This window comes from Herpailurus yagouaroundi, unplaced genomic scaffold (genome assembly GCF_014898765.1).
Source record: "Herpailurus yagouaroundi ecotype Mexico unplaced genomic scaffold, PumYag 184, whole genome shotgun sequence".
Lineage (NCBI taxonomy): Eukaryota > Metazoa > Chordata > Mammalia > Carnivora > Felidae > Herpailurus > Herpailurus yagouaroundi.
Genome location: NW_024412415.1, coordinates 10,135,737 through 10,163,171, shown reverse-complemented (window position 1 = coordinate 10,163,171; position 27,435 = coordinate 10,135,737). Strand labels below are relative to the sequence as shown.

Sequence of the window (27,435 nt, the reverse complement as noted above, 5' to 3'; positions counted from 1 at the left end):
ATGTATACCCCTCATAAGTGAAGCAGTGGTGTTAGAGAAGTCCCATACTATCACTTTTCCCTTTTTGCATTGATGTGTTGCCCTTTCCCTAAAAAAACAAAACAAAACAAAAACCAAAAAACCTTGAACGTTTACATTCAGGAAATGTGCAGGCGCTGTGGTAAGGTGTTTTAAAGGGGCTTTGCCATCATGGAACTTATAATTTAACAGGGAGAAAGGTGTTAAATCATTACATAAACAGCTATTCAGTTACAACTGTTATTTCAAAGAGGGAGGAAAGAAAGAAAATATGACCTAATCTGTGTGATAGGGGTAAGCCTCTTTGAGGAATGTGATCTAAACTATAAATATGAATTTGTTAGACATGTTTGAAGAGCTGGGGAGAAGAGTGGCTGGTGGGAGGAGGAGCTTTCCAGAGGGAACTGCAAGTGCAAAGGCCATGAATCTAGAAAGGATTTGGGGTTGATTCCAAGAGAATGAAAGTTCTTCAAAACACAGGTATATTGATCTCCGTTTGTATGTATTTATTCGTTAATGCAAGTATTTTTTAAAAAGCTGCTTGTGAACTTTTTGCATAAAATTCCAAAAAAATCTTCCTCTCTTACCTAGTGTTCGGTTGATCTAAGCTGATGGTCCTAAACATGGAGCATCCTAAAATATACTAAAGAAATATAGATTGTTTTATTTCCCTGTTAAACATTTCATTTTATTGTTTTAAAGATTTTATTTTTAAGTATTCTTTACATCCAGCATGGGATTCTAACTCACAACCCCAAGATCAAGAGTTGCATGCTCCACTGACTGAGCCAGCCAGGTGCCCTTCTCTGTTAAACATTTTAAAAAATTGAGATAATTATAGATTCACATGCAGTTGTAAGAAATAGTATGTAGAGATCCTTTATAAACTTTGCCCAAATGGTAACGTTTTGCAAAACTATAGTATATTAACCAGGATATCTGTATTGATAAAATCTACTGAATGATTTAAGTTTCCCCACTTTTACTTGTATTCATGTATGTGAATTTTTATAAAGCCTAGTTACCTCTGTATCTGCCTTTTTATAACCATGTTCACCTCTTTGTCTTACCTGAACTCCTGGCAATCGCTAATTAAGACTGTCCTTTGTAATATTGTGTCATTTCGAAATGTTATGTAAATGGGATCATACATTAACCTTTTGGGATTGGCTTCCCTCCCCGCTCCCCCCCCCCCACCCCCAGTCAGCATAACTCCTGGGAGATCTGTCCAAATTGTTGCATATATTAGTGGTTCATTACTTTTTATTGCCCAGTAGTTGTTCCATGGTATGGATATACCACAGTTTAACCGTTTACCTGTTGCAGGAGAGCTGGATTGATCTGGGTTTTGGCTATTGCAAATAAAGTTGCTCTGACCTTTTGTGTGCTAGTTTTTAAGTGAACATAATCTTTCTATCTCTGGGATAAATGGCCATTGGGAAATTGCTGGGCTGTTTGGTAGTTGTATATTTAGTTTTTTAAGAATTGCCAAACTCTTTCTGGAGTAACTATACCATTATATAGTTTCACTATCAGTGTAAGAGATCCAGTCTCTCTCCATTTTTACCAGCATTTGGTGTTGTCACAATTTATTATGACCGTTCTGATAAATATGTAGTGATATCACATTATTTTAATTTGCATTTCCCTAGTGGCAAATGATGTCGAAAATCTTTTGATGTGCTTATTTGCCATCTGTACATCCTTTTCAAGGAAATGTTTGTTCATGTCTTCTGTCCATTTTCTAATTGGATTTTTAAAAATTGTGTTTTTAGAGTTCTTTATATATTCTAGTTATTAGTCCTTTGTAGGCTATCTGGTTTGCACATATTTTCTCTCACTCTAGTTTATCTTTTCATCCTCTTCAGAAGGTTTTTCACAGAGCGGTTTTTTAATTTTAGTGAAATCTGTCAAATATTTTTAACAGAGTAATATAAATACATAATTTATTTTAAAAATAACATAATTGAGGCGCCTGGGTGGCTCAGTCGGTTAAGCGGCCGACTTCGGCTCAGGTCATGATCTCGCGGTCCGTGAGTTTGAGTCCCACGTTGGGCTCTGTGCTGACAGCTCAGAGCCTGGAGCCTGTTTCAGATTCTGTGTCTCCCTCTCTCTGACCCTCCCCTGTTCATGCTCTGTCTCTCCCTCTCTCAAAAATAAATAAAACGTTAAAAAAATTTTTAAAAATTAAAAAAAAAAAATAACATAATTAAAAGCAGAGTCCTTTCCCACCCTTGGTGTCCTTTCACAGAGGCTACGCTGTAAGTGTGTTTTAACTTCTTGGAGAGGTTATCTTCCTGGTGCTCAATACTGTTGTAAAACTAATATTTTACAATATTGTAAAACTAATACTGCCATTTCTTATTTTATCAAATTAAGACAATTGAATTCCATAATGAAAGATGAGGATTTAACTCCATACGCTCCCAATTATTGATAATTATTTTAGTTTTTCTGTCAGCTACTTTTGTACTTTTTTTTTTTTTAATTTTTTTTTAACATGTATTTATTTTTGAGACAGAGAGAGACAGAGCATGAACGGGGGGAGGGCCAGAGAGAGAGGGAGACACAGAATCTGAAGCAGGCTCCAGGCCCCGAGCTGTCAGCACAGAGCCTGATGCGGGGCTCGAACTCACGGACCGTGAGATCGTGACCTGAGCGAAGTCGGACGCTCAACCGACTGAGCCACCAGGCGCCCCATGTACTTCTAAATAATGTATTTAAATCTTTGTTTTCCTTTCCATTAGCTTTAGACAGTGGAGAAAAGTTTAACCATTAGGACTGGGGTTTTTTGCCTATAATCTGATTTATTTCAAGCCTGTTTGGATTCACCTGATCATTTTACAAATATTTATTGGATATTTCCTATATGCCAAGCATTGTTGAATTTTGGAGATGCAGAGGATCAGAAAAAAAAATCGTAGACCTTAATATAGCTTACATTCTTGTATGGGATATAGCAATACATGATCAATAAGTAAATAGTATGTTAGAAACTGATAAGGGCTGAAGAGAAAAATATAGCAGAGAAGGGGATAGGAAACATCAAAGGAGTTGCAAGTTTAGATAGGGTGACTTAGGGAATGCTTGGCTGATAACACATTTGATTAAAAGTTCTTGAGTGGGGTGCCTGGGTGTCTCAGTCAGTTAAGTGTCCGCCTTTGGCTCAGGTCATGATCTCAAGGTCTATGAGTTCAAGCCCCGCATAGGGCTCTGTGCTCACAGCTCAGAGCCTGGAGCCTGCTTTGGATTCTGTGTCTCCTTCTCTCTTTGCCCCTCCCCTGCTCGTGCTCTGTCTCTCAAAAATAAAAAAAAACATTAAGAAAGTTCTTAAGTAAGTGATCTCTGCTGTTATCTGGGGTAAGTGCAATCATTGCATAGAGAACAGCCAAGTGCAAAGGCCTTGAGTTAGGAGTGTGCCTGGAATATTTGAGAAATGGCAAGGAGTTTAGCATGGCTGGAGTAGAGTGATGGAGAGAATTGGGAGAAGAGGTCAGAAAAGTAAGGGGAACCAGAAAATGTAAGGCCTTATGGGTTACTGTGAGGAAGTCAGCTGTTACTCTTGTTGAGATAGGAAGGCATTTAAGGGTTTTGAACAGAGGAATGACATGATCTGACTTAGATTTTAATAGGATCACTGTGGCTGCTGGATCAAGAGTAGACAGAAGAGGGTACAATTTTTATTTGTTGATTGTACCTTGATAAAGCTGGAGACAAAATTTAAAATCCATTTAAATTAAAAAGGAGAATGGACTGAAGGAGGAGCAAGGGCAGAGGCAGGACAACCAAGTAGGAGACTATTGAAATAATTTAGGCAAAATGACTGTGGCTACACCAGAGTAGAAGTAGATGAGGAGTGGTGAGATTCTGGGTTTTTTGAAAATAGGATTCAAAGGCTGATTGGATGGTGGAGTATGAGAGGAAGGAGGTAACGATGATTCTGCATTTTTGGTTTGAGTATTAGAAGAATGGGGTTGCTGCTAGATGAGATGGAAAAAGACTGCAAGAGGAGAAGGTCAGGTTTAGACATGTTGAAGTTGAGCTGCCTTTTCAATAAACAATTGGAGACACTTGATGATGTGCAAGTCTGGATGGAGCTCAGGGGGAATGTCTTAAGCTGGAGATTTAAATTGCAAAGTCATAAGCATGTGGATGATATTCAAAGCCATGAGCCTGGGTAAGATCATTAAGGAGGTGAGTAAAGATGGAGAAGAGCTCCAAGGACTCACTGAACTTAGAGGTCAGGGAGGGACATGAAGGAAAACCACTAAAGGAGACTGAAGAAGAACCAAAGTATGTGGTTTGTGCTGTCTTTCATGGCTCTTCTACATTTTGTCATGTTTGCTCTTGGACTTTGTTTCCCAAGAAACTCAACTTGGGGCTATATTTCCTGAGGTTATGTAACTAGTCTTCCTGGTTACATAGGTAATGTTCTATTTTTTGTGTGTGAAAATCTTTACTAGTCCCTTTTCCTTGGATCATGGTCCCCTAACTTTGCAAATTTATGTTTTCACCTCTTTATGCTCATTATAGTTCTGCTTAGTAGTCTTTATATGAAATAATTAAATGTGTAGAAAGCTTCAAGGAAGCAAAAAATGTTATCTATAATTCTGCCACCCAGAGGCTAATTGCTGTAAACATTTTGACATATTTTCCTTCTTTTTTTGTGTGCACACTTGATAGCAGACATGTGTAGAGTAAAATTTTGTGTTTGCTGACTTTTTTGCTTAACAACATGGAGTTTTTCCCATGACAGTTAAGACTTTTTTTTTTTTAATTTTTTTAACGTTTATTCTTTTTTTGAGAGAGAGAGAGAGAGAGACAGAGCATGAGTGGGGGAGGAGCAGAGACAGAGGGAGACACAGAGTCTGAAGCAGGCTCCAGGCTCTGAGCTGTCAGTACAGAGCCTGATGTGGAGCTTGAACTCATGAACTGTGAGATCATGACCTGAGCCAAAGTTGGCTGCTTAACCGACTGAGCCACCTAGGCGCCCCGACAGTTAAAACTCTTAATAAGTTTACTGAAGTTTTTTTCTTTTAAAAGTTAAAAAAAAATTTTTTTAATGTTTATTTATGAGAGAGACACAGAGGGTGAGTGGGTGAGGGGCAGAGAAAGAGGGAGACACGAAATCCAAAGCAGGCTCTAGTCTCTGAGCTGTCAGCACAGAGCCCAAAGAGGGGCTCAAACTCATGAACCACGAGATCATGACCTGAGCTGAAGTTGGCCACTTAACTGACTAAGCCACCCAGGCGCCCCTAGGTATCTCTTAATTACAGTAAACATTGAGAAATAAGTTTGCACAAGGATTTTTCTACATTTCAAATTATTTCTTAAAATTGAAATTATTGAAATTATTAGGTGTAGGGGCGCCTGGGTGGCTCAGCCGGTTAAGCGGCCGACTTCGGCTCAGGTCATGATCTTGCGGTCCGTGAGTTCGAGCCCCGCGTTGGGCTCTGTGCTGACAGCTCAGAGCCTGGAGCCTGTTTCAGATTCTGTGTCTCCCTCTCCCTGACCCTCCCCCGTTCATGCTTTGTCTCTCTCTGTTTTGAAAATAAATAAACGTTTAAAAAAAAATTTAAAAAAAATATTAAAAAAAAAAAGGAATTATTAGGTGTATACATTGTTTTGGAGGTTTTTTTAGAAACATTTTTCCAAATGTTCCAAATGTTCTCCAGAAACATTCTATTAGTTTATAGTAAACTCAATGGTTGAGTCTCTTAAACAGTATATGATAGTGCTTATCTCAGGTTTGGGTAGCACTGAATAGTAGTATAGTATTGACAATTTTTTTTTCCCAATTTGATGGGCAACAGTTGTTTTCTCTATTTTCCTACATGTTTAAGATACTTATATTCCTTTTTTATGAGTTGTCTGTCTGTTCACCTATGTCTTGGGGTTCTTCATGTGAATTCCTTCCATTTTAGGGAGACTGTTAATTTGTTCTATTTGTTGTAGTATTTTTTCCTGATTGTTGTCTTTTACTTTTATGTTTTTTGACCTGTAATCTTAACTTCTTCTAAATATACAGGCCTTTTACCAGAATTTTATTCAGACATTCTGGTTCTATGTATGTAGTCTAAGATTTTCATACCAACATATTTTTGTGTAGGGACCCTGGGTGGTTTAGTCGGCTAAGCTTCTGACTTTGGGTCAGGCCATGATCTCGTGGTCTATGAGTTCGAGCCCCGGGTCAGGCTCTGTGCTCACAGCTTGGAGCCTGGAGCCTGCTTCGGATTCTGTGTCCCTCTCTCTCTCTGACCCTCCCCCGCACTCACTCTCTCTCTCTCTCAAAAATAAATAAACATTAAAAATTTTTCTTAAATATTTTGGTGAACTGTGTCTGGTTCAGCTGATGTATCTTTGAGTCCCTTCACTGCATATCCAATGCATATCTTACTGTGTCACTTGTCAGTTATTCTCTTGAGAGTAAGGTTTTTCTCTCCCTGTTTATATTTTTTCAGAGAAAGTGAAAACTCAAATGTGTTTATTCCTTTCTTCTGTTAAATATTTGTGTTCTTTAATTCAGTGCAGCGTTTTGAGTTGTTATCCTTTCAGGTGCTTTCTGTAGAAAGAAGCACTGATGGGGGCGAGGCTTTTTACTTTTTTCACATTTGCGTAAGAGGTGGTTGGTGTGTGGGCTGTTACAATAAATTTAGAAGAGTGCTTTGAGCAAAGTGTCCCAACCTATCTGAGAACACATGATTGTGTCTTTCCATGTAGTGTTTTGGGAATGTCAGTGGAATCTGCTCCTCCTGTGGGAGAAGAGAAAGAAGAAGAGGTAGAAGAGAAGGAGAAGGAGGAAAAGGAAGAAGATATTAGAGATGATACTACCACACGCTCCCTTGGTGCTGAAGGTAGCTTTATGCCTTTATCTAGATAGTAGATTGTTCTAAGTCCCTTTCACATAAGCATGAAGATATCCAAATTTCTCTTTGTTGTCAGGTTATAGATTTCTCATCATTAAAATGAGGATAGTCATTAAGAAAATCGCATTTGTCTAAGATATTCCCCCTAATTTGATGTTCAGGAATTTGATGCTCATTGGATAGCTCTCTTTCTGCATATTGACTCTTTTTCTTGTTACATTTGGTTTTCAAATATTTTGGGAATGTATGCTTTGTGGGTGGAAGTATAATCTGAATTACTGTGTGTGTGGGTATGGTTTATGTATATCTTCAGAAAGTAGACATAGTCTACCTATATGTTAGGTGCTCAGAAGGTTTTAGAATATGTAATTTTTGTTTTGTTATGTATTTTTCCCTTTCACTTTTAGTGCCTTTATTCTTGAGTTTATTTTGAAAAACTTTGGAGGCAGGGCTTTCTTGTGAAGGACTTAAAATGACCTTTTTGTTTTGCTAAGGGACAGGACCTTACACAGTGCATAATATTGTGGGATGCTACCTAACTTCTTGGGGTTTTGTTTCTAGATCCTGCCTCATCACAGTTGGGCTTTGGAGTTCTGGAACTCTCCCAGAGCCAGGATGTTGAAGAACATACTGTGACATATGAAGTAGACAAAGAGCCTGTACTGTCAGTAACTACCAACTCTAGTTACACTGGGCTGTCTGATGTGGATGCTAATATTGGTATGAAACATGTTTTTTGGCATTTGGAATTGTTTATAAGCGTTTTCCTCCTAAGCTAGAACTAGTTATTCATTCCTTAATACAGTTTATAACTACTAGGTTAATATAATCAAGTTAGTATAGTAAGGTTGCAGAGTTGTCTGGCAAATACTTGTTAGTTGATGGGTTGCAGATTAAGAGTTTTGGTAAGGTTTGTTTTAGTTTGGTTTGGTTAGTTTTGATTAAGGCTACTGCTTATTTTCTTTTTGCATTGATGTCTGTTTATATTTTCAAATTGGACTTCTTTTGTTAAATCTTTGCCTTTAAAAAAGCATCTGGGACTGCTTCTAGTACTTTGGAAAATTAAGTATCTCCTTCCTGTCTTCTAAAACTTCAAGCAATTAAGCATGAAGAACAGTCCAATGAAGATATGCCCATGGCAGAACAGCCCAGCAAGGATGTCCCTGTGGTAGCACAGCCCAGTAAGGATGTACATGTGGTAGATGAGCAAAGTTCACCACCTGCAAGGTAAACTCTGCTCTTTTAGGTTTCTGTTATAGTACTTTATAGTTTCTAGAAAGTATTTTTAAGTTTCATACTTGTTTGACTTGGCTAGATGGAAACATTTTTAGAAATTATTGATTTTCCTCCCCCCTTGTACTGTGCATATTTCTGGTCAAGTGGAAACTATTTATGAATTCTTAACCGTGTCCTTATCTTTAGGCATATTACAAAGCCATTTTATTGTTGCCGTAATTGTAAGCATGACTCCTTAATCTTTGGTTGTCATTCCTCTCTGATCTTTGTCTACAGAGACACTGTCTCTGTGGGAGGAGTTCCTATCTTCTCTGTCTCTAGTGTTATGAGGAATCACATGAATATTATATTTGAAAATTTACTGTTCTTATAATTGAGGAACAGCCAGATTGCTTTGAGTCCTCATGTATCCTACATCTAATAGTTTATGGTATAGCTATGGACGTATTCTTTTCCCAAGTCCTATAGTGGAATTGGTAGGAATTGGGCTTATCCTTCTGCTGTGCCTCTGGTGATTATTATGTCCCAAACTGCATTGCCTCTGGTCAACAGCTCACGTTTGGATATGGCAGAGGAAAAGTGGGATGCTTCCAGTTTGGGAGAGGTGATGAATAAGCATTCAGTATTTTCTTATAACTTCCTTCAATACAAATGGTGGGGAATGGAGTCCTGAACAAGTTGACTATCAAGAGAAGTTGTTTTGTCTTTTTTTTTCTTTTAATTTTTTAATGTTTGTTTATTTTTGAGGGAGAGAGACAGAGCAGGAGCAGGGGAAGGGGAAGAGCAGAGAGAGAGGAAACACAGAATCTGAAGCAGGCTCCAGCTGTCAGCACAGAGCCTGATGCAGGACCTGAACCCATGAACCATGAGATCATGACCTGAGCCAAAGTCGGAGGCTTAACTGACTGAGCCACCCAGGCACCCCAAGAGAAGTTGTCTTTCTAATACAAAACACTCACCCTCACATGGGCTGACATTTTAGGCTTTTCTTTAGGAAGTTTCCCTGTAGCTAGTTTTGCTAACTTTTTAATAGGCGAACCTCCCAAGTCTCTGGAAAGGGGCCAGCAATGAGAGTTTTACATGTGTGAGTGGTATTGGTATGAAGGATTCTTGATTTGGGGGTTAGGTTGAGCAGAACAAATGGAAAAGGTCAGCAGCAGATAACGTGTGTGGCAATAGCACAGAGGATAATTCACATCTAAACTTTGTGGAAGGTCCTCATTAGGACTGGCATTGTTGTGGTTTGGTTTAGAATCCTTCATGCTCACGTAGGTAACAGTATATGTAACAAAAATCCTTGAATCACTCATGAGAAATCATGGACAGCATGCTGCACAGCTGTGAGCAAAGTTGGAAAATTGCTGTGTGAGAGACTGAGACAAGATTTTAAATGGGCTGAGGTCTTCATGTCATTATAAAAAGTAGCTTGTTTCAACTTTGAATAAATAGAGCCTCTGGAAGTTTTGAAATCATTAAAGGAGAACACAAAACAGGAAAGGCTTCTTCTATTTCTTTTTTCTTTTCTTTTCTTTTTTTTTTTTTTTTTTTGAGAGAGAGGAAGAGGCAGAGGGAGAGAAAGAATCTTAAGCAGTCTCCATGCCGAGTGTGGAGCCCAACCTCACGCCCATGAGATCATGACCTGAGCTGAAATCAAAAGTCAGTTGCTCAACAGACTTGAGCCACTCATGTGCCCCAGGAAAATCTTAATTCAAAGGTGAAAGCATTTGAATGTATAGCAACTTTTTCTGCTGGTGGTTTGAATTTCCTAGGTCAGAGGACATGCCTCCTTGTCGCAAAGTATCTCTTGCTGCTGTGGAAACAAAAGAACAAATATCTGCTCAAGAACTTTTGGAAGGTGGACTGCAGACTCAGAAGTCCCCAGAGCCTGAGGTTTTGTCAACTCAAGAAGACTTGTTTGACCAGAGCAATAAAACAGGTATAAAGAGTGATTAGTTGCTGTAGTTCCTCTTCTCCAAAGATCTAAACTTTATTATTATTGTTCTGAGCCTACTGTTTGAATTAGAAGGCACTTTATAAAAGGTAGGCAGACTTGTTTGTAATATGGAAGGAAAATACATTTCTAACTGATTAATGAGAAAGGCTTTTTGGGAATGATTGCTGTTTTACATTAAAAAAAAATTTTTTTTTAATCTTTATTTATTTTTGAGAGACAGAGCACAAGCAGGGGGGAACAGAGAGAGAGGGAGACACAGAATCCGAAGTAGGCTCTAGGCTCCGAGCTGTCAGCACAGAACCTAACACGGGGCTCGAACTCACGAACAGTGAGATCACCACCTGAGCCGAAGTCAGACGCCCCACCAACTGAGCCACCCACGCGCCCCTGTTTTACATTTTAACATAGTTTTCTCTCTGTGTTGGAAATGGAGATTTGAGGAATAATATAGTAAATTTTTTTTTTAATTTTTTTTTTTTTAACGTTTATTTATTTTTGAGACAGAGGGAGAGCACGAATGGGGGAGGGTCAGAGAGAGGGAGACACAGAATCTGAAACAGGCTCCAGGCTCTGAGCTGTCAGCACAGAGCCCGACGCGGGGCTCGAACTCACGGACTGCGAGATCATGACCTGAGCCGAAGTCGGCCGCTTAACCAACTGAGCCACCCAGGTGCCCCAATATAGTAAATTTAATATTAAGGACAGAATAGCTATTAGAGTCATCATAGGTCTTCAGATCTTAATATCATGATAATTAAGTGTAAGTTTTTCATAATCACCTGGGCAATAGTCTGCCTACTCATCTATTTATTAGTTAGTTTATCTATCAGAAATAGGAAGTTATGGCCTAGCAGAAAGAAATTCCTTTATACTTGGGATTAATGCAGCTAATACCCCTGTCTGTTGCTGAGAAGTGACCAAACAAGAGATTGTTCATAATATAAGTCAATGACTGCTCTTATATTCTTTTATTAATGCATTAGTATTTTCTGTCTCCTCTGAGGAGACCCAGGTTCTAATTATGAAAACTGCATTCATATCATCAGGTGTGATGCACATTGTTTTACTTCTGCCATCTGTTTCATGGCATGAGCTTTACTTCATAGGTAGACCTTGGAATAAAAGGCTTACTTGCTGTTTTACAATAGAAGCTTCACAAGAAGCAGAGCAGCCAAGCAGAGGGATAAGGATTCTGCCTTTTTCCTCCCAAAGTTTAATCATGATGGAAAGGACTAAGGAATATGTTTTGTCATTCTATATTAAAGAAACCCGTAATTTAGGGAGGATGGTATTTAGTGGTCACTTAGAATTTGTGTTAGCATGGCATTCAATTGATTGTACTACTATTAGAAAACAGTTTCTGCTCTCTTGGAACATGGTTGGAAACATTGGTATTACTCTTTGCAGTACTGAGTGGCTTGCTTGCTTGCTTGCTTTCTTCTTCCTCCTCTTCCTTTTTTTTTTTTTAAACTCAGGATTGTCAATTTGAGAAGCAAATGAAACTGGATTTTCTCTCTCTCTCTCTCTCTCTCTCTGTCTTTTAAAATAGCTTCTGATGGTTGCTCTACTCCTTCAAGGGAAGAAGGTGGATGTTCTCTGGCTTCCACACCTGCCACCACTCTGCACCTCCTGCAGCTCTCTGGTCAGAGGTCCCTTGTTCAGGAGAGTCTTTCCACGTAAGTAAGCCTAAAATAGCTCTGCCAAAGAAACATGTATCTGAGGGTCTTAGGCTAAGGTTGAAAGAGCTGAAATTGCTAGTCTAGAATTCTTTTTAAAATCAAAAAGCAAACTCTAGGCTTTAGAATTTTGGGGTTAAGAGCTTAGTGGACCTATTGAAAGCAGGTAGCTCTGCTTTCCCATATGGAGGTTTTTTTTTAGTTTTATTTATTTAAGTAATTTTTACAGTCGACTTGGGGCTCGAACTCAGAACCCTGAGATCAAGAGTCGCATGCTCTTCTGACTGAGCCAGTCAGGCACTCCCCCATTTGGAAGTTTATAATAGTAGCCCAATTGTTTCACTAGACAGAAACTGCCCAGTTATATTCTGTTATACAACCAAAACAAGCATACTGCTCTTCTATTTGACCAGGAGTTCTTTCCATTTAACCGCATAGGGGTGGAGAATAGATTGTACTATAGTTGACCTTAGTTGGAGTTCTTTATCTTGCTGTTATGGCAAAGAGATTTGCTTTTTTTTTTTTTTTTTTTGAAATAAAAATGTGCATGATCTTTCTAATATTAGGTAAAATTTGGAGTATTTTTATCTCAGTTTTGCACGTGAATTTATTTTTTAGCTCTTTGTCATCTTGCTTTGCAATCATGATGTCCTTGTGTTTTATTGTTTATTTCTCTTATAATCATATGGCTTTATCCTTACTCTTTTTTTTTTTTTAATTCTAATTTTGGATATGTCTGGTGTGAGAAATAGTTAAGTATTATTCATGGCTCTTCCATCAGCCTCAGGTAGATGTTTGAGAGATTGCTAATAAGATTTGTTTGGATGACTTAGATATTTTTGCTATCAGAAAGTAAAAAACAAATGCACAACTGTGGCTGTGGTACAATAACCTGTGATTCTCTCTTTATATAAAGGAATTCCTCAGATCTTGTTGCTCCTTCCCCTGATGCTTTCCGATCTACCCCTTTTATCGTTCCTAGCAGTCCCACAGAGCAAGAAGGGAGAAAAGGTGAGCTCTCATGATCTGTCTGTTGCTCTCAGATTAGACGAGCAGCAGCGCTTCTTCTGCCTTGCAGAACGTACTGTTTATATGTTCAGACACTGTGACCTAAACTATTCAGTAGGACTCATGTCTATGTCCCCTTCAGGGATGTGGCCTAGTATAAGGGGCTCATTCTTATGAGAATTCTGTATTTTTGACTTAATTTTTAAAAAGATCTGTAGGGTAAAATTTGTTAAGATAGAACTCAGAATAGTATGTTATATTAGTTTATTAGTGAAGAACCGGGTTTGTTACTAATAACCCAGAGGTTTCCAGCAACATGTTGACATGCTGCTGGGGAAAGGGAACCAAAAATTGTTTCTTTTGCTATTTAACTGTTATTTTTGTTATCATCAAGCAGTTTTAGTCAAAGAATGGCTAGGATCAGGTTGTAGAAATTTTGATTTCATTCACTTCCTCCTTTGAGGACCTAGTGATTTTACATTACTTTATTCACAAGAAAGATTTCCTTTTTACTTAATTTATCTCGTTATCTATATCTCTTTTACTCTCTCTTAGTCTTATATCCAGTCACTCAAGGTATTTCTAAGTTCCTACTACTTGTACGAAGTCTTTTCCAATAAATTTCATGATTTTCTCCTTTTAATTCTTTCACATACCAATGATGGTATAATGGTTAATATTTATTAAGCACTTATGGTATGCCAGGCACTGTTTGGTGTGCTTCTCTTTGGCTCTAGGTGCTTTTCTTTGTTTTTGTTTTTGTTTTTTTTTAATTGAACCCTTGCAACAATACTAAGAAATAGGTGTTACTTTTTTTTTTTTTTTAATTTAAAAAAATATTTATTTGTTTTGAGAGAGAGCAGGGGAGGGGCAGAGAGAGAAAGGGTGAGAGAGAATCCCAAGCAGGCTCCATGCTGTCAGTGCAGAGCCCACCGTGGGGCTTGATTTCCGGAACTGTGAGATCATGACCTGAGGCAAAATCAAGAGTCAGATGTTTAACCGACTGAGCCACCCAGGCAACCCGAGGTAGATGTTTTATCTCCATTTTACAGATGAGGAAATGGAGTCACAGAGAGATTTCACAACTAAGTCATAGAGGCAGAATTTGAACTCTGGCAGCTGCCTCCAGGTCCTATGGTCTCCTCTGTTTATATGCCTCCTATGATATCCTGCTGTCTCTACTCTTGAGTGATATAAATATAGAAATATGTTTAACTGTTTTTCAGGTTTAATTTTCCCATGACAAAATGTAATCTTAACTTTCTTTTGCCATTAAATTTGGGTCTTGTTTGTCTTGAAGTCAATTGTAGGTAGCCAAATAGACTGGTATCATATTAAGCATAGCATGATTAATAATATCTTTAGTAAAAAATAAAAGTCAATCCATTCCACAAAAATCCTAATGCAAGTTAAGTTTGGTTTGTACTTAAAACCATTTTTTCTATTTATAGTGTGAAAATTGAATATCCCATAAATATACTAAAAATACTTTCTCCCTGATTGTAAACATAATTAATACTCACTGTAGAAAGTTTGGAAAGCCCATAGGAAAGTAATAAGAAAATAAAAGTCACCTGGATACCACAATCCAGGCATAATTAGTACTTGGATATATTTCCTTTCAGAATATTTTCTATGCATAAAGAAGTATTTTACAGACTTGGGATTATGTTATATATATGATCCAGCGTTCTGTTTTATTCTTTCATATAACATACTGTATTTTCTCCTGTCAATTGTATTTTGGATTTAATGTGTTCGCTTAACATGTGCATAACTGTTTGTGGCTCTATATATGCTTGCTTCCTTCCTTTCTTTTCTTTCTTTCTAAAATTATTAACCTTTATTATATGTAGTGCTTAGAACAGTAGGTCCTTAGTGAGTACTTTGTCATGGCGAGAGAGATGAAAATGAAACTGAAACGGTGTAATGAAAATACTTAACACAGCTGTGCTAGCATGCTCAAGGCCTGCAGCACCAGATCTGGAACCTAGCATTAGACTGGAATGTGAGGTTAAATCAAGCAAAGCAGCAAGGGTAGGCACCAAGGTGAGGTATAGTCAGTAGCATGAATGTAGATGGCAGGGAAAAACTTAGTGGTATATATAGATAATTTGTGAATGTGGTCTAGAAGGAAGCCTGTTTGGGGTCAAGTTGTAAAATAGGGGAAAAAGGGTTGATGAATCAAGACCTAGCTAGCTAGGCTGGCTCTGAGGAAGAACCTGTTAGCCTACAGGTGGGTAGTATACTATGGGAAAGCATTGGGGAGGTGGTGGTGGTGTGTGTTTGTGTTTCACTCCTGAGCAATTTATCTCAGGATTAGTGGTTTACACTTAGTTCTTTGATAAATCACTGCTGATTGGCACTGACAGATTTTTTCTTCTTCTGTATTTTCCTGGCATTTGTTTCTCTGTGCTTAGCAATTGTTAATGCAAATGTAATGAGTTCATAAATAAGTAGATATTGGAGTGGTGAATAAATTCGCTGCCTCTCAAGGCCTGTGGCAGAATATACGATGGTTAAATTAGGTGACATTAACGTGGGTGTTCCCATACAAAATGTGGAAAAACTGAGTAATGGTAGGGAAAGGGGTTCAGAGGAGCTGAGTTAATTTAACATTTCAAGGGGATGAGTGGGTATCCCCAGATGAATGCCCCCCCCCCCCCCCACCCCAATGAAATCTATATCTGAGGATTTGGAGAGTGTGGACCTTCCTCCTCCCAGGGGAAGAAAGCATTGCTAGATTTCTTAGACTCAGTCTACTATTAATCTGTCAGCTTTTCTGAAAATTAAATGATTATTTTTTTAGGAATGGAAATTGCTGTGATATACTTGTTACTAGTGGTATTGGAACATGAGTAATATTGATGAGTGCTTATTTCTCAATTTGTTTTTCCTGTTTTAAACCAGATGAGCCAATGGACATGTCCATGTTATCAGAAGGAAAAGGAGAGTGTTTTGAGAAGAAACTACAAGATGAAGAACCATTGGAGATAGAACACCCCCCTCTCCCACCCGAGCCCACTATATCACCTCAAGCCTCAACACCAGTGTCTCAGAGCACACCAGTCTTCACTCCTGGGTCACTGCCTATCCCATCCCAGCCTGAATTTTCTCATGTGAGTATTATAGAAAAAGTGTTTTCCTCTGAATGTCTTTTTTTTTTTTTAAACAATTTTTGAGGTATCATGTATAAACATAAAATTTACTGATTCCAAGTGTATAATTTAGCAATATTTAGTACATTTACAGAGTTGTGCAGCTGTCATCACAATCTAGTCTTAGAACATTTCCAGAGTTACTTATGTTTAAATTTTATACTAGGTCTTTAAATTTTTGAAAATGTTAGTGCAAAATTGAAAGGGGTATTAATCATTATTCTATTTTAACACAACTGCTACTAACATTTTTGTCTTTCCACACGCCTGCTTTTTTTAAAATAAAGTTATTTATAGTGAACATACAACCTTCATCTTCTTTTTCCAGTTAACATTACACCATAATGGTTTTTCAGTGTTACATAGTCCTTATACTGTCTTTTGAAAACTTGTATGATATTTCTCTGAGTGGATGTACCATAAGCGAATTCCCTCAGTACATTCCTGTACTGAGGGTATCAAGATGGTTTTTAGTTTTCTTTTCTTTCTTTTTTTATAAATGTTTTTTGAAAGTTTATTTATTTTTAGAAACAAAGCGGAGGAGAGGCAGAGAGACAGAGAGAGAATCCCAGGCGGGCTCTGTGCTGACGGCAAGCACTATTATTATAAACACCATTCAGAGCAGAATCTGTGGATTATTATTTTTCATGTTTACATCGCTTCTTGTTTTTATTCTGGAATTGATAATTGTCTATTTCATTTGTTTAGATTTCTACAATTTTCTTCCATCAATCCTAGGCTCTCCACCAGTTGTCATAATCTCCTCAAGATGTTTGAGGCCCTCAAACTTTATCTCTTTGAAGAAACCTCTTTTGGAGACTCCACATTTCTAATCTGTGTTGTTGCCTTTTGTGCCTGGTGCATCACTCACCTCCTTTTCACTGTAGTCCTTGGAGGTTGTTCTTTTTTGAAATTTTTCCTATAATAGAATACTTATTGTTTGGATGTTGATATAATTAGTTTTGTAATTTTCTTGTTTTGTTGTTTCTCTCTTTTTACTTTTCTGGGGGATTTCCTCAACTATCTTTAAAAAAAAAAGTAGTTTTGGGGGCACTGGGTGGCTCAGTCAGTTAAGCATCTGACTTTGGCTCAATTCATGATCTCACAATTCATGAGCTTGAGCCCTGCTTCTTCGGGTGAGCGCGAAGCTTGCTTTAGGTGAACATGAGTCCCGTTTCTAGGGAGACCCCCTTCTCTCTCTCTCTCACTCTCTCTCTGCCCCTGCTCACTTGAGCCTCTCTATCTCTCAAAAAAAACAAAAAAACAAAAAAAAACCCCCAAAACTAGTTTTTGGGGCACCTGGGTGGCTTAATTGGTTAAGTGTTTGAGTCTTGATTTCGGCTCAGGTCATGATCTCATGGTTTGTGAGATTGAGCCCCATGTTGCACTGGGAGCACAGAGCCTGCTTGGGATTCTCTTTCTCCTTCTCTGTCACTTGCACACTCTCTCATTTTCAAAATAAATAAACATTAAAAAAAATAGCCTTATTGAGATAATTGAGATATAATTCACATACAGTGTTGTTCACCTTTTTTAGCTTTTATTTTTATTTTTTTATTAAAAAGTTTTTTTTTTTTTAGTTTTATTTTTTTAATTTTACATACAAATTAGCCTATAGTGCAACAACGATTTCAGGAGTAGATCCCTTAATGCCCCTTACCCATTTAGTCCATCCCCCCCATCCCCCCTCTACTAACCCTCCCTTTGTTCTCCATATTTATGAGTCTCTTATGCTTTGTCCCCTCTCCCTGTTTTTATATTACTTTTGTTTCCCTTCCCTTATGTTCATCTGTTTTGTCTCTTAAAGTCCTCATATGAATGAAGTCCTATGATACTTGTCTTTCTCTGAGTAATTTCACTTAGTGTAAAACCCCCAGTTCCATCCATGTAGTTGCAAATGGCAAGATTTCATTCTTTTTGATTGCTAATACTCCATTGTATATATATACCACATCTTCTTTATCCATTCACCCGTTGATGGACATTGGGCTCTTTCCATACTTTGGCTATTGTTGATAGTGCTGCTATAAACATTGGGGTGCATGTGTCCTTTTGAAACAGCACACCTGCATCCCTTGGATAAATAAATACCTAGTAGTGCAATTGCTGGCTCATAGTATAGTTCTAATTTTAGTTTTTAAAAAAAAAAATTTTTTTTTTTAACGTTTATTTTTTTTTTTTTTAATTTTTTTTTTTTCAACGTTTATTTATTTTTGGGACAGAGAGAGACAGAGCATGAACAGGCGAGGGGCAGAGAGAGAGGGAGACACAGAATCGGAAACAGGCTCCAGGCTCTGAGCCATCAGCCCAGAGCCCGACGCGGGGCTCGAACTCACGGACCGCGAGATCGTGACCTGGCTGAAGTCGGACGCTTAACCGACTGCGCCACCCAGGCGCCCCCGTTTATTTATTTTTGAGACAGAGCATGAACAGGGGAGGGGCAGAGAGAGAGGGAGACACAGAATCCAAAACAGGCTCCAGTCTCTGAGCTGTCAGCACAGAGCCTGACGTGGGGCTCGAACTCACGGACCGTGAGATCATGACCTGAGCTGAAGTCGGACACTTACCCGACTGAGCCACCCAGGCGCCCCCTATTTTTAGTCTTTTGAGGAATCTCCATACTGTTTTCCAGAGTGGCTGCACCAGCTTGCATTCCCATGAAAAAAAAATTTTTTTAATGTTTATTTTTGAGAGAGAGAGAGACAGACAGGGCATGAGTGGGGGAAGGACAGAATGATATGGAGACACAGAATCCAAAGCAGGCTCCAGGCTCTGAGTTGTCAGCACAGAGCCCAATGTGGGGCTCAAACTCACGAACTGCGAGATCATGACCTGAGCTGAAGTCGGATACTTAACCGACTGAGCCACCCAGGTGCCCCTCCAATGGGTTTTAGTATATTCACAGAGTTGTGCAGTTAGTGCACAATCTGATTTTAGAATATTTTATCTCTCTTCTTCCCTTCAAAATATCCCATCCCCTTTAGTAGTCACTCCTGTTTCTCCTATCTCCAGCCCTAGTCAACCACTAATCTCTGTCTCTCTCTAGATTTGCCTGTTCTGGACATTTCATAAGTGGAATTATACATTAGGTAGTCTTTTATGATTGGTTTCTTTAATTTAGCATGTTTTCACAATTCATTCACATTGTGGCATGTATCAGAATTCCATTCCTTTCTTATTCTGAATAATACTACATTTTATGTATATAGCATATTTTATTCACTCCTCAGTCAATGGACATTTGGGTTGTTTTCCATTTTTTGCTTATTGTGAATAATGCTACTGTGTACATTCACGCACAAGTTTTTATGTGGACACGTGTTTTTATTTCTCTTGTATATATGCCTAGGAGTGCATTTGCCAGGTTCAGCCTTCTTTTGACCTTTCTCTGAGTTATTTCTACTTATGGGTTTTTATTTATTTAAAAAATTTTTTTAAATGTTTCATTTATTTGTGAGAGACAGAGACAGAGCATAAGTTGGGAGGGCAGAGAGAGGGAGACACAGGATCTGAAGCAGGCTCCAGGCTCTGAGCTGTCAGCACAGAGCCCGATGACATAGGGCTCAAACCCACAAACTGTGAGATCATGACCTGAGCTGAAGTCAGACACTTAACTGACTGAGCCACCCAGGCACCCCTCTACTTTGGGGCTATTTTTCTCTGAATGTGCTTTCTTTTTATTAAAAAAATAATATTTTGTCTCGTGTTATGGATATAGTATCTTGTCTCCCTAAGGTTATTAGTAACAGTTTTTTAAAAGATATTGATTTATTTAGAGAGAGAGCACATGCGTGGGGATGGGCAGAGAGAGAGGGGAACAGGGAGAGAGAATCCCAGGCAGGCTTCATGCTCAGTGCAGAGCCCAACGTGGGGCTCCATCCCATGACCATGAAATCATGACTTGAGCCAAAATCAAGAGTCAGATGTTTAACCAACTGAGCCACCCAGGTGCCCCTATTAATCGTAGTTTTTTTGAGACGTTTTCTACTCCCTGGAATAGTCATGCTTCTTCAAATAGATTTTAGTTAGTTTTGATGCTTCATTTAAAAAAATTTCTTTTTAATGTTTGAGAGAGAGAAAGAGTGCAAGTGGGGAGGGGGCAGAGAGAGAGAGGGAGACACAGAATCCTTAGCAGGCTCCAGGCTCTAAGCTGTCAGCACAGAGCCTGATGTGGAGCTCAAACCCACAAACCGTGAGAACATGACCTGAGCTGAAGTCAGACGCTTAACTGACTGAGGCACCCAGGCGCCCTTAGATGTTTCATTTTCGAATTGAATGGTTCCTTCAAGTGTCTGATAATCCTTGATTGTTTGCTCGAAGACAGTCTGATTAAAAGTTCTGAACATTAGACGTTCTGAACTGGTGGTGGGTGCTTATTTCTGGGATTCACTGTGATGTGATCTGCTGGGCCATTTGGGGGGTCTGCTAGTATTAGTATTTTGATTTATCTCAGCTTGGTCAGGTTCCCCAGAAAAATGTCTATTTTCCTGTCTGCTGGCTGCCATTGTTCTAGAAGTCTGTTGATAGAAGAGGGCTGGGGGTGTTGAGAGTCAGGTTTAGGTTCCATTCAATAGGTAAATTTTCACTTAATCTCCCTGTTTTCAGTATGGTACTTTCTGATAATTATTCCTCTTTCTCTTCAGGGATGCTCTGTTTTACTCCAGGGCAGAGGAGGGTCAGGGAGAGAGGATCTGAGAGCTGAACTGCTCCTTTTTTTTTTTTTTAGTTTATTTATTTTTTGTAATCGCTATGCCCAGCGTGGGGCTCAAAATCACGACTCCAGAGATCAAGAGTCACATGCTCTACTGACTGAGCCAGCCAGGCGCCCCTGAACTGCTTCTTAAATAGCTTTGCAACCAGTCCTCCTCCTCCTGTTTTTAGCTCCACCCTCACCACTTCCAGACTCACCTGATGCTGTTGCCAAGTCCTGAATCTTTTTTGGGCATGGTGGTTCTGGGGTGTAATTTGGGTTGCTTCTTGGCTTTCTCTACTGCTGGCTTAGAATTCAGCTTCCACTAGTCTGTGAAATAGATGATCATTCTTCCAAAATTCTGTTGCTGTTATCTTTTCTTCTGTTTTTTTTTTTCCCTTGAAAAATCATGTTTAAAAATTTTTTTCCTTTACTGTTGCTTAGTGGGGTTTTGGAGAAGAGTTAAGTGTGTGTATTAAATCCACCATCATAATTTATTTTTTTTTTTAATTTTTTTTCAACGTTTATTTATTTTTGGGACAGAGAGAGACAGAGCATGAACGGGGGAGGGGCAGAGAGAGAGGGAGACACAGAATCGGAAACAGGCTCCAGGCTCCGAGCCATCAGCCCAGAGCCTGACGTGGGGCTCGAACTCACGGACCGTGAGATCGTGACCTGGCTGAAGTTGGACGCTTAACCGACTGCGCCACCCAGGCGCCCCCACCATCATAATTTAGAAGTTGTATACATTTTTGCCCCTATGTATTAAACTTCTTACATTTTATTCTTAATGGCTAACTTTTGCATACCTGTTATTTTGTCTGTACCATGGTTACTGGAGTCCAAGTCAGTCTAATTTTGATGTTGTAAGATCTAAATATTTATCAAATAATTACTGATGAAAAGGTAATTGAGATAAAGGTAATTTTGTGTATTTTTCTTTCTTTTTAGTAGTTATTTTGAGAGTGTGTGCATGTCCATGCACGTACTCATGCGTGCAGGGGAGGAGCAGAGAGAGAGGGAGAGGGAGGGAGGGAGGGAGGGAGGGAGAGAGAGAGAGAGAGAGAGAGAGAGAGAGAGAGAGAGAGAGAAAGAATCCCAAGCAGGCTCTGTGGTATCAGTGCAGATCTGAATCAGGGCTTGATCCCATGAACCTCGAGGTCACAAACTGAACTGAAATCAAGACTGAGAAGCTTAACTGACTGAGCTGCCCAGGCACCCCTATCTTTTTTAATGTATTTGTTAATTATATAGCCTTTTTGACCCTTGACTAGGATGTAAGGGATGATGAGAGGATTAGTAAAACTTGAGTACTTGATGCTTTTCTCAGTTTTGATATACATAATGATTTTGGGAATGAAAAATCAGATTATAGATGATTATATGAATAGCTCTTAAACTCCGTATATGTGAGACCAGTTTTTGATTCGCTGGATAATGTGGATTTAGGTCTGTAATGAATCTAGACTTAAAGATTGACTCACACTGAGCATAGTCCTGACAGTTCTCTGTCAGTCTTTATCCAGACCCCTGAGGGGATTCTCTTCACTTAGCTCAGTTTTTCTGACCAGGTCTTCAGGGAGTCTCAGTAGTGTGGATTATTTTGGGTCAGACACTCAGAGGCTAGCTAGGATCAGGCAGTCTTTATAAATAATAGCTTGTTGGGGCGCCTGGGTGGCTCAGTCGGTTAAGCATCTGACTCTTGATTTTGGCTCATGTCATGATCTCATTGTTCCTGAGTTTGAACCCCACATTGGGCTCTGTGCGGACAGTGCAGAGCCTGCTTGGGATTTTCTTTTAACCTCTCTGTTCCTTCACCACTTGTGCTCTTTTGCTGTCTCTCAAAATAAATAAACTTAAAACAAAAATTAAAAAAAAAAAAAAAGTAGTAGTAGCTTATTGATGGGCTGGTTAGCCCCTGAAATTTTACTCTGACTGAAGTTCTACATATATTGAATACAAATCCTGTAAAAATATAAAATTATACCAGTATTTACTCTGATAATGCTTAAAAGGTATTCATAATTGGGGACCACTACTTAATGGATATGTGGTTTCTTTTTGGAGTGATGAAAATTTTTTTAACTAAATAGAGGTGGTAGTGGTTACACTACATTGTAAGTAAGTGTTTACTCTGGAGTGGTTAATTTTATGTTATGCGAATTTCACTTAAGAGATACTCATAGTTTATGGGGCGCCTGGGTGGCTCAGTCTGTTAAGCCTCAGACTTTGCCTCAGGTCATGAGTTCAAGCCCGCATCGGTTGGATTCTGTGTCTCCCTCTCTCTCTCCTCCTCCCCTGCTTGCATTTGTCTCTCTCAAAAATGAATAAACGTTAAAAAAAATTTTCTTAGGGACACCTGGTTGGCTTAGTTGGTTAAGTGTCTGACTTTGGCTTAGTTGGTTAAGTGTCTGACTTTGGCTTAGGTCATGATCTTGTGGTTCGTGGTTTTGAGTCCCTTGTTGGGCTCTGTGCTGACAGCTCAGAGCCTGGAGCCTGCTTCGGATTCTGTGTCTCCCTCTCTCTCTGCCCCTCACCTGCTTGTGCTCTCTCTCGCTCTCTCAAAAATAAATAAACATTTAAAAAGTTGATTAGTAATGTCTTATATATGAGCTTTTGTAAAATGACTTATTTTGTAATAAAAATTTTTTATAGAGGATGTCTAATATAGAGATAAATGAAAATAAGATCATTAATTATTCTGTCTCAGAAATAGACTTTTGGGGTCCCTGGGTGACTCAGTCGGTTAAGCATACAACTTCAGCTCAGATCATGATTGCATGGTTTGTGAGCTCGAGCCCTGTGTCGGGCTCTGTGCTGACAACTTAGAGCCTGGAGCCTGCTTCAGATTCTGTGTCTCCCTCTCTCTGTGCTCCTCCCCTGCTCATGCTGTCTCTTTCCCTAAAAAAATAAACATTTAAAAAAATTTTTAAAAAAGAAATAGCCACTTTTCACCTTTTTGTGTGTGTTTAAGAATTCTTGAAAATCATAGAAAAACGTATAAAAAGTCTACAGTAAAATATATGTTCACATACTTTTTTTTTTACTAAAATAGAAACTGCTTCTATTTAATGCATAGCCTGAATGTTTTTCTCTTTTAATATTCATCTATAATTTTATGTAGATAACACTCACATGATAGAATACTTTGTATCCTAATTTTTATTTTATTTTTACTATTTAACATTTATTTCTTGAGAGAGAGAGAAAGCGTGCATGCAAGCAGGGGAGGGGCAGAAAGAGAGGGAGACACAGAATCTGAAGCAGGCTCTGGGCTCAGCTGTCATGACAGCACAAAGCCCGATGCAGGGCTCAAACTCACAGACTATGAAATCATGACCTGAGCTGAAGTCAGACGCTTAACTGACTGAGCCACCCAGGCACCCCTGTATCATAATTTTTAAGTGAATCTTCTCTTATAAGGTATTTTATATTGTTTCCTATTCTAAATAATACATTTGCACTGAACAGTATTGTAGCTAAGTAGCAGTGTACTTCAATCAAATCATTTCCCAGAATCGGAATTCTTGGGTGAGAGAGTATATGAAGTTTCAAGGCTATTTATTGTCGTGGTGCCATTTAGAAATGTTGAACCAATTTATACTTACTTTGTCACACCTGAGAATATGAGGAGTCTTAAATTTATGACTTTTTATAATCTGAAAGGGTAAACGATAACAGGAGACATTGGAATAACAGCATTTATGGAGTATACAGAATTTTTGGCAACTTAATTTTGATTTTCTCTTTCCCTTAAAAATCATAGGAAATTAATGCCTTATCATCTAAGTTTAGAGTTTTATAGCATTTATGTCAGGTAAAATAACATATTAAATGTAAATTCTTACATAAAAACATATCTAAGCTTTGGGTTATTTTCTCTTTTTTTTATATTAAGGTGGTATTTAAAATAAAATGCCATCTTAAGTGGGGACTTTGGTGAATTTTGGTTGTTGTGTCCAAATGTGTAGACACCACTACCACCACCACGTTCATCAAAGTGCAGAACAGTTTCCTTACCCTGTTTCTTCATAATCCTTTGCAGTTGATTCATCCTCCCCATCTCCTGACCTCCTATTCTACTTTAGGTAAATACTAACACTTAGTTTTAGGTAAAAACAAACACTTGTTTGCCTTCTGTCACTATAGTTTTGGGTTTTTTTGAGAATTTCATATAGTTGGGATCATAAAGTGTATATGGTCTTTGGTTTGAGTTCTTTAGCTTAGCATTTTTTGAGGTTCATTCATATTGCATGTAATAACATCCGATTCCTTTTCATTGTTGAGTAGTATCCCATAATATAGATATCCACAATTTGTTTATTCGCTAGTTGATGAACACTTGAGTTGCTTCCAGTTTTGAACTGTTATGAGTAACACTGCTATAAGCATTTGCATCCACATCTTGGAGCGGACATAGGGTTTTATTTCTCTTGGGTAAATACTTAACAAGTGGAATTTCTGGGTCATATGGTAATGTATGTTTAACCTTAGAAGATACTGTCATTCTCTTTTCCCTTTTGCATTCCCACCAGCAGTGTATGAGAGTTACAGTTGTTTGATATCCTCACCAACAGGATGTAGTCGTTTTAATTTCAGCCATCCCTGTTGGTATGTACTGGTGTCTGTTGACTGATGATATTGAAAGCTTTGGATTTTAACCTCTATTTTATGAATACTAGCATATTTTGAGATGGTGGGAAGTGAAATAAGTGTATATTCCTTTGTGAGAAATGAAGTGGGCCGTGTAAGCATGTGTTTAAATGATTACTGTGTGATTGAGGGCCCATCAATGTGACAAGATTTTAGTAGCTTGGTGATGTACAGTTAAATTTAAGTGTCTTCCTACCCTTAGAAGGATAAGTTAATACTTTAATGTTTCTGATTGTATTATCTAGATGAGTGATTCATAGGAAAAGGATTAAATGAGTGGCTTAGGTTGTAGAAAAGACTGGTGACTTAGGAATTTTGTATTTCTGAGATTATGGCCCTAGAGTTCTATAATTCTTGAATAATAGCTTTAGAAATTTTAGATGAATTCAAGGATTAGATATAAAAGAAATAGGATTATGAAGAAATGATTTATTTCTTTTTGTTCCTCCTTAGGACATTTTCATTCCATCCCCAAGTTTGGAAGAACGATCAAATGATGGGAAGAAAGGTGGAGATTTGCACAGTTCATCTTTGACTGTTGAGTGTTCTAAAACTTCAGAGATTGAACCAAAGAATTCCACTGGGGATATTGGGCTATCTTTGACAGGGGATTCTTGTAAGTTGATGCTTTCTACAAGTGAGTATAGTCAGTCCCCGAAGGTGGAGAGCTTGAGTTCTCACAGGATTGGTGAAGATGGGGAAAACACACAGATTGAGGATACTGAACCCATGTCTCCAGTTCTTAATTCTAAACTTGTTCCTGCTGAAAATGATAATATCCTGATGAATCCATCACAAGATGGCCAAATAGAACTGAATCAGAAGGATAAAACAAAGGGGGATGACACAGAAACCAGAGATGACGTAAGTATTTTAGCCACTGATTGCAAAGGCAGAGAAGAGACTGTAGCAGAAGATGTTTGTATTGATCTCACTTGTGATTCAGGAAGTCAGGCAGTTCCTTCTCCAGCTACTCGATCTGAGGCACTCTCTAGTGTTTTAGATCAGGAGGAAGCTATGGAAATTAAAGAACATCATCCAGAGGAGGGGTCTTCAGGGTCTGAGGTGGAAGAAATCCCGGAGACTCCTTGTGAAAGTCAAGGAGAGGAGCCCAAAGAAGAAAATATGGAGAGTGTCCCATTGCACCTTTCTCTGACTGAAACTCAGTCCCAAGGATTGTGTCTTCCAAAGGAAATCCCAAAACAAGAATGCCAGGAAGCTATGGAAGTTGAAACCAGTGTGATTAGTATTGATTCCCCCCAGAAGATTCCAGTTCTTGACCACGAATTGGAACATAAGGATCAGGAGGCTTGGGAAGAAGCTACTTCAGAGGATTCAAGTGTTGTCATTGTAGATGTGAAGGAACCATCTCCCAGAGTTGATGTTTCTTCTGAACCTTTAGAGGGAGTGGAGAAATGCTCAGATTCCCAGTCGTGGGAGGATGATGCTCCAGAAATAGAACCATGTGCTGAGAATAGAGTTGACACCCAGGAAGAAAAGAGTGCAGAATATGAAGGAGATGTGAAATCAGTGACTGCCGAAAAGGAACCTATAGAGGTGCACTCTCCACAGCCTCCCTTGACTTTAGTGAGAGCAGATGATGCTCTGAGACCTGACCAGGAGATGCAGCAAGCTGAACCTCAAGAGAAAACTGGTAACTCATTACCAAAAGGCTCAGAAATAGCTAATGCAAAGCAGCTGGGCTCAGGCGTAGAAACCCAGCAGCTGGAGAAGGCCTCTGCCCATGCTTCACAAAGCTTCTGTGAAAGCTCTAGTGGTGAGTGTGCTTATAAATTGTTCTGTTTCCAATCAAAGTATAATTTGGAATAGAAGGTAGGAGAGTACCTTGCTTATGTCAGGGGTGAAAATTAACTTGGAATTATGTTTATGAAGAGCCAGTCATAGTTGGGGAAATAAAGAAATTGCATTATGTATTTCTTTTGTAGCTGTAATTGTGGAATCATCCGAGGTTTATCAGCTTTATAACTCAGGAATAATCAGCATGAATTTTCTAGGTATTTAGAAATTGTAACAATCTAAAGTTTCTAAAGTTTCTAAATTTGGTTCAACATATATACATCTTAAACCTTAAATTTGAAGGGGCACCTGGGTGGCTCAGACGGTTGAGTGTCTGACTTTGGCTCAGGTCATGATCTCATGGTTTGTGAGTTCAAGC

General features: G+C 38.7%; 1 protein-coding gene across 9 annotated transcripts in view; it reads left to right on the top strand.

Annotated features, from left to right (window-relative positions):
* Positions 1–27,435, top strand: part of TP53BP1 (tumor protein p53 binding protein 1) — a 99,062-nt gene that overhangs the window by 30,698 nt on the left and 40,929 nt on the right. For 8 of the 9 annotated variants that reach the window (XR_005795796.1, XM_040492472.1, XM_040492471.1 and 5 more), the window contains exons 6-13: positions 6,739–6,872; positions 7,446–7,604; positions 7,982–8,111; positions 9,890–10,056; positions 11,624–11,750; positions 12,667–12,761; positions 15,669–15,877; positions 25,713–27,036. Coding sequence is in view for 8 of the 9 variants with exons in the window: in XM_040492472.1 (XP_040348406.1) it covers positions 6,739–6,872; positions 7,446–7,604; positions 7,982–8,111; positions 9,890–10,056; positions 11,624–11,750; positions 12,667–12,761; positions 15,669–15,877; positions 25,713–27,036 (2,345 nt within the window). In the remaining variant the exon portion in view is untranslated. Of the gene's footprint in view, positions 1–362; positions 499–6,738; positions 6,873–7,445; positions 7,605–7,981; positions 8,112–9,889; positions 10,057–11,623; positions 11,751–12,666; positions 12,762–15,668; positions 15,878–25,712; positions 27,037–27,435 lie in introns of all 9 variants that reach the window. The other variant, XM_040492473.1, reaches the window with a different exon arrangement.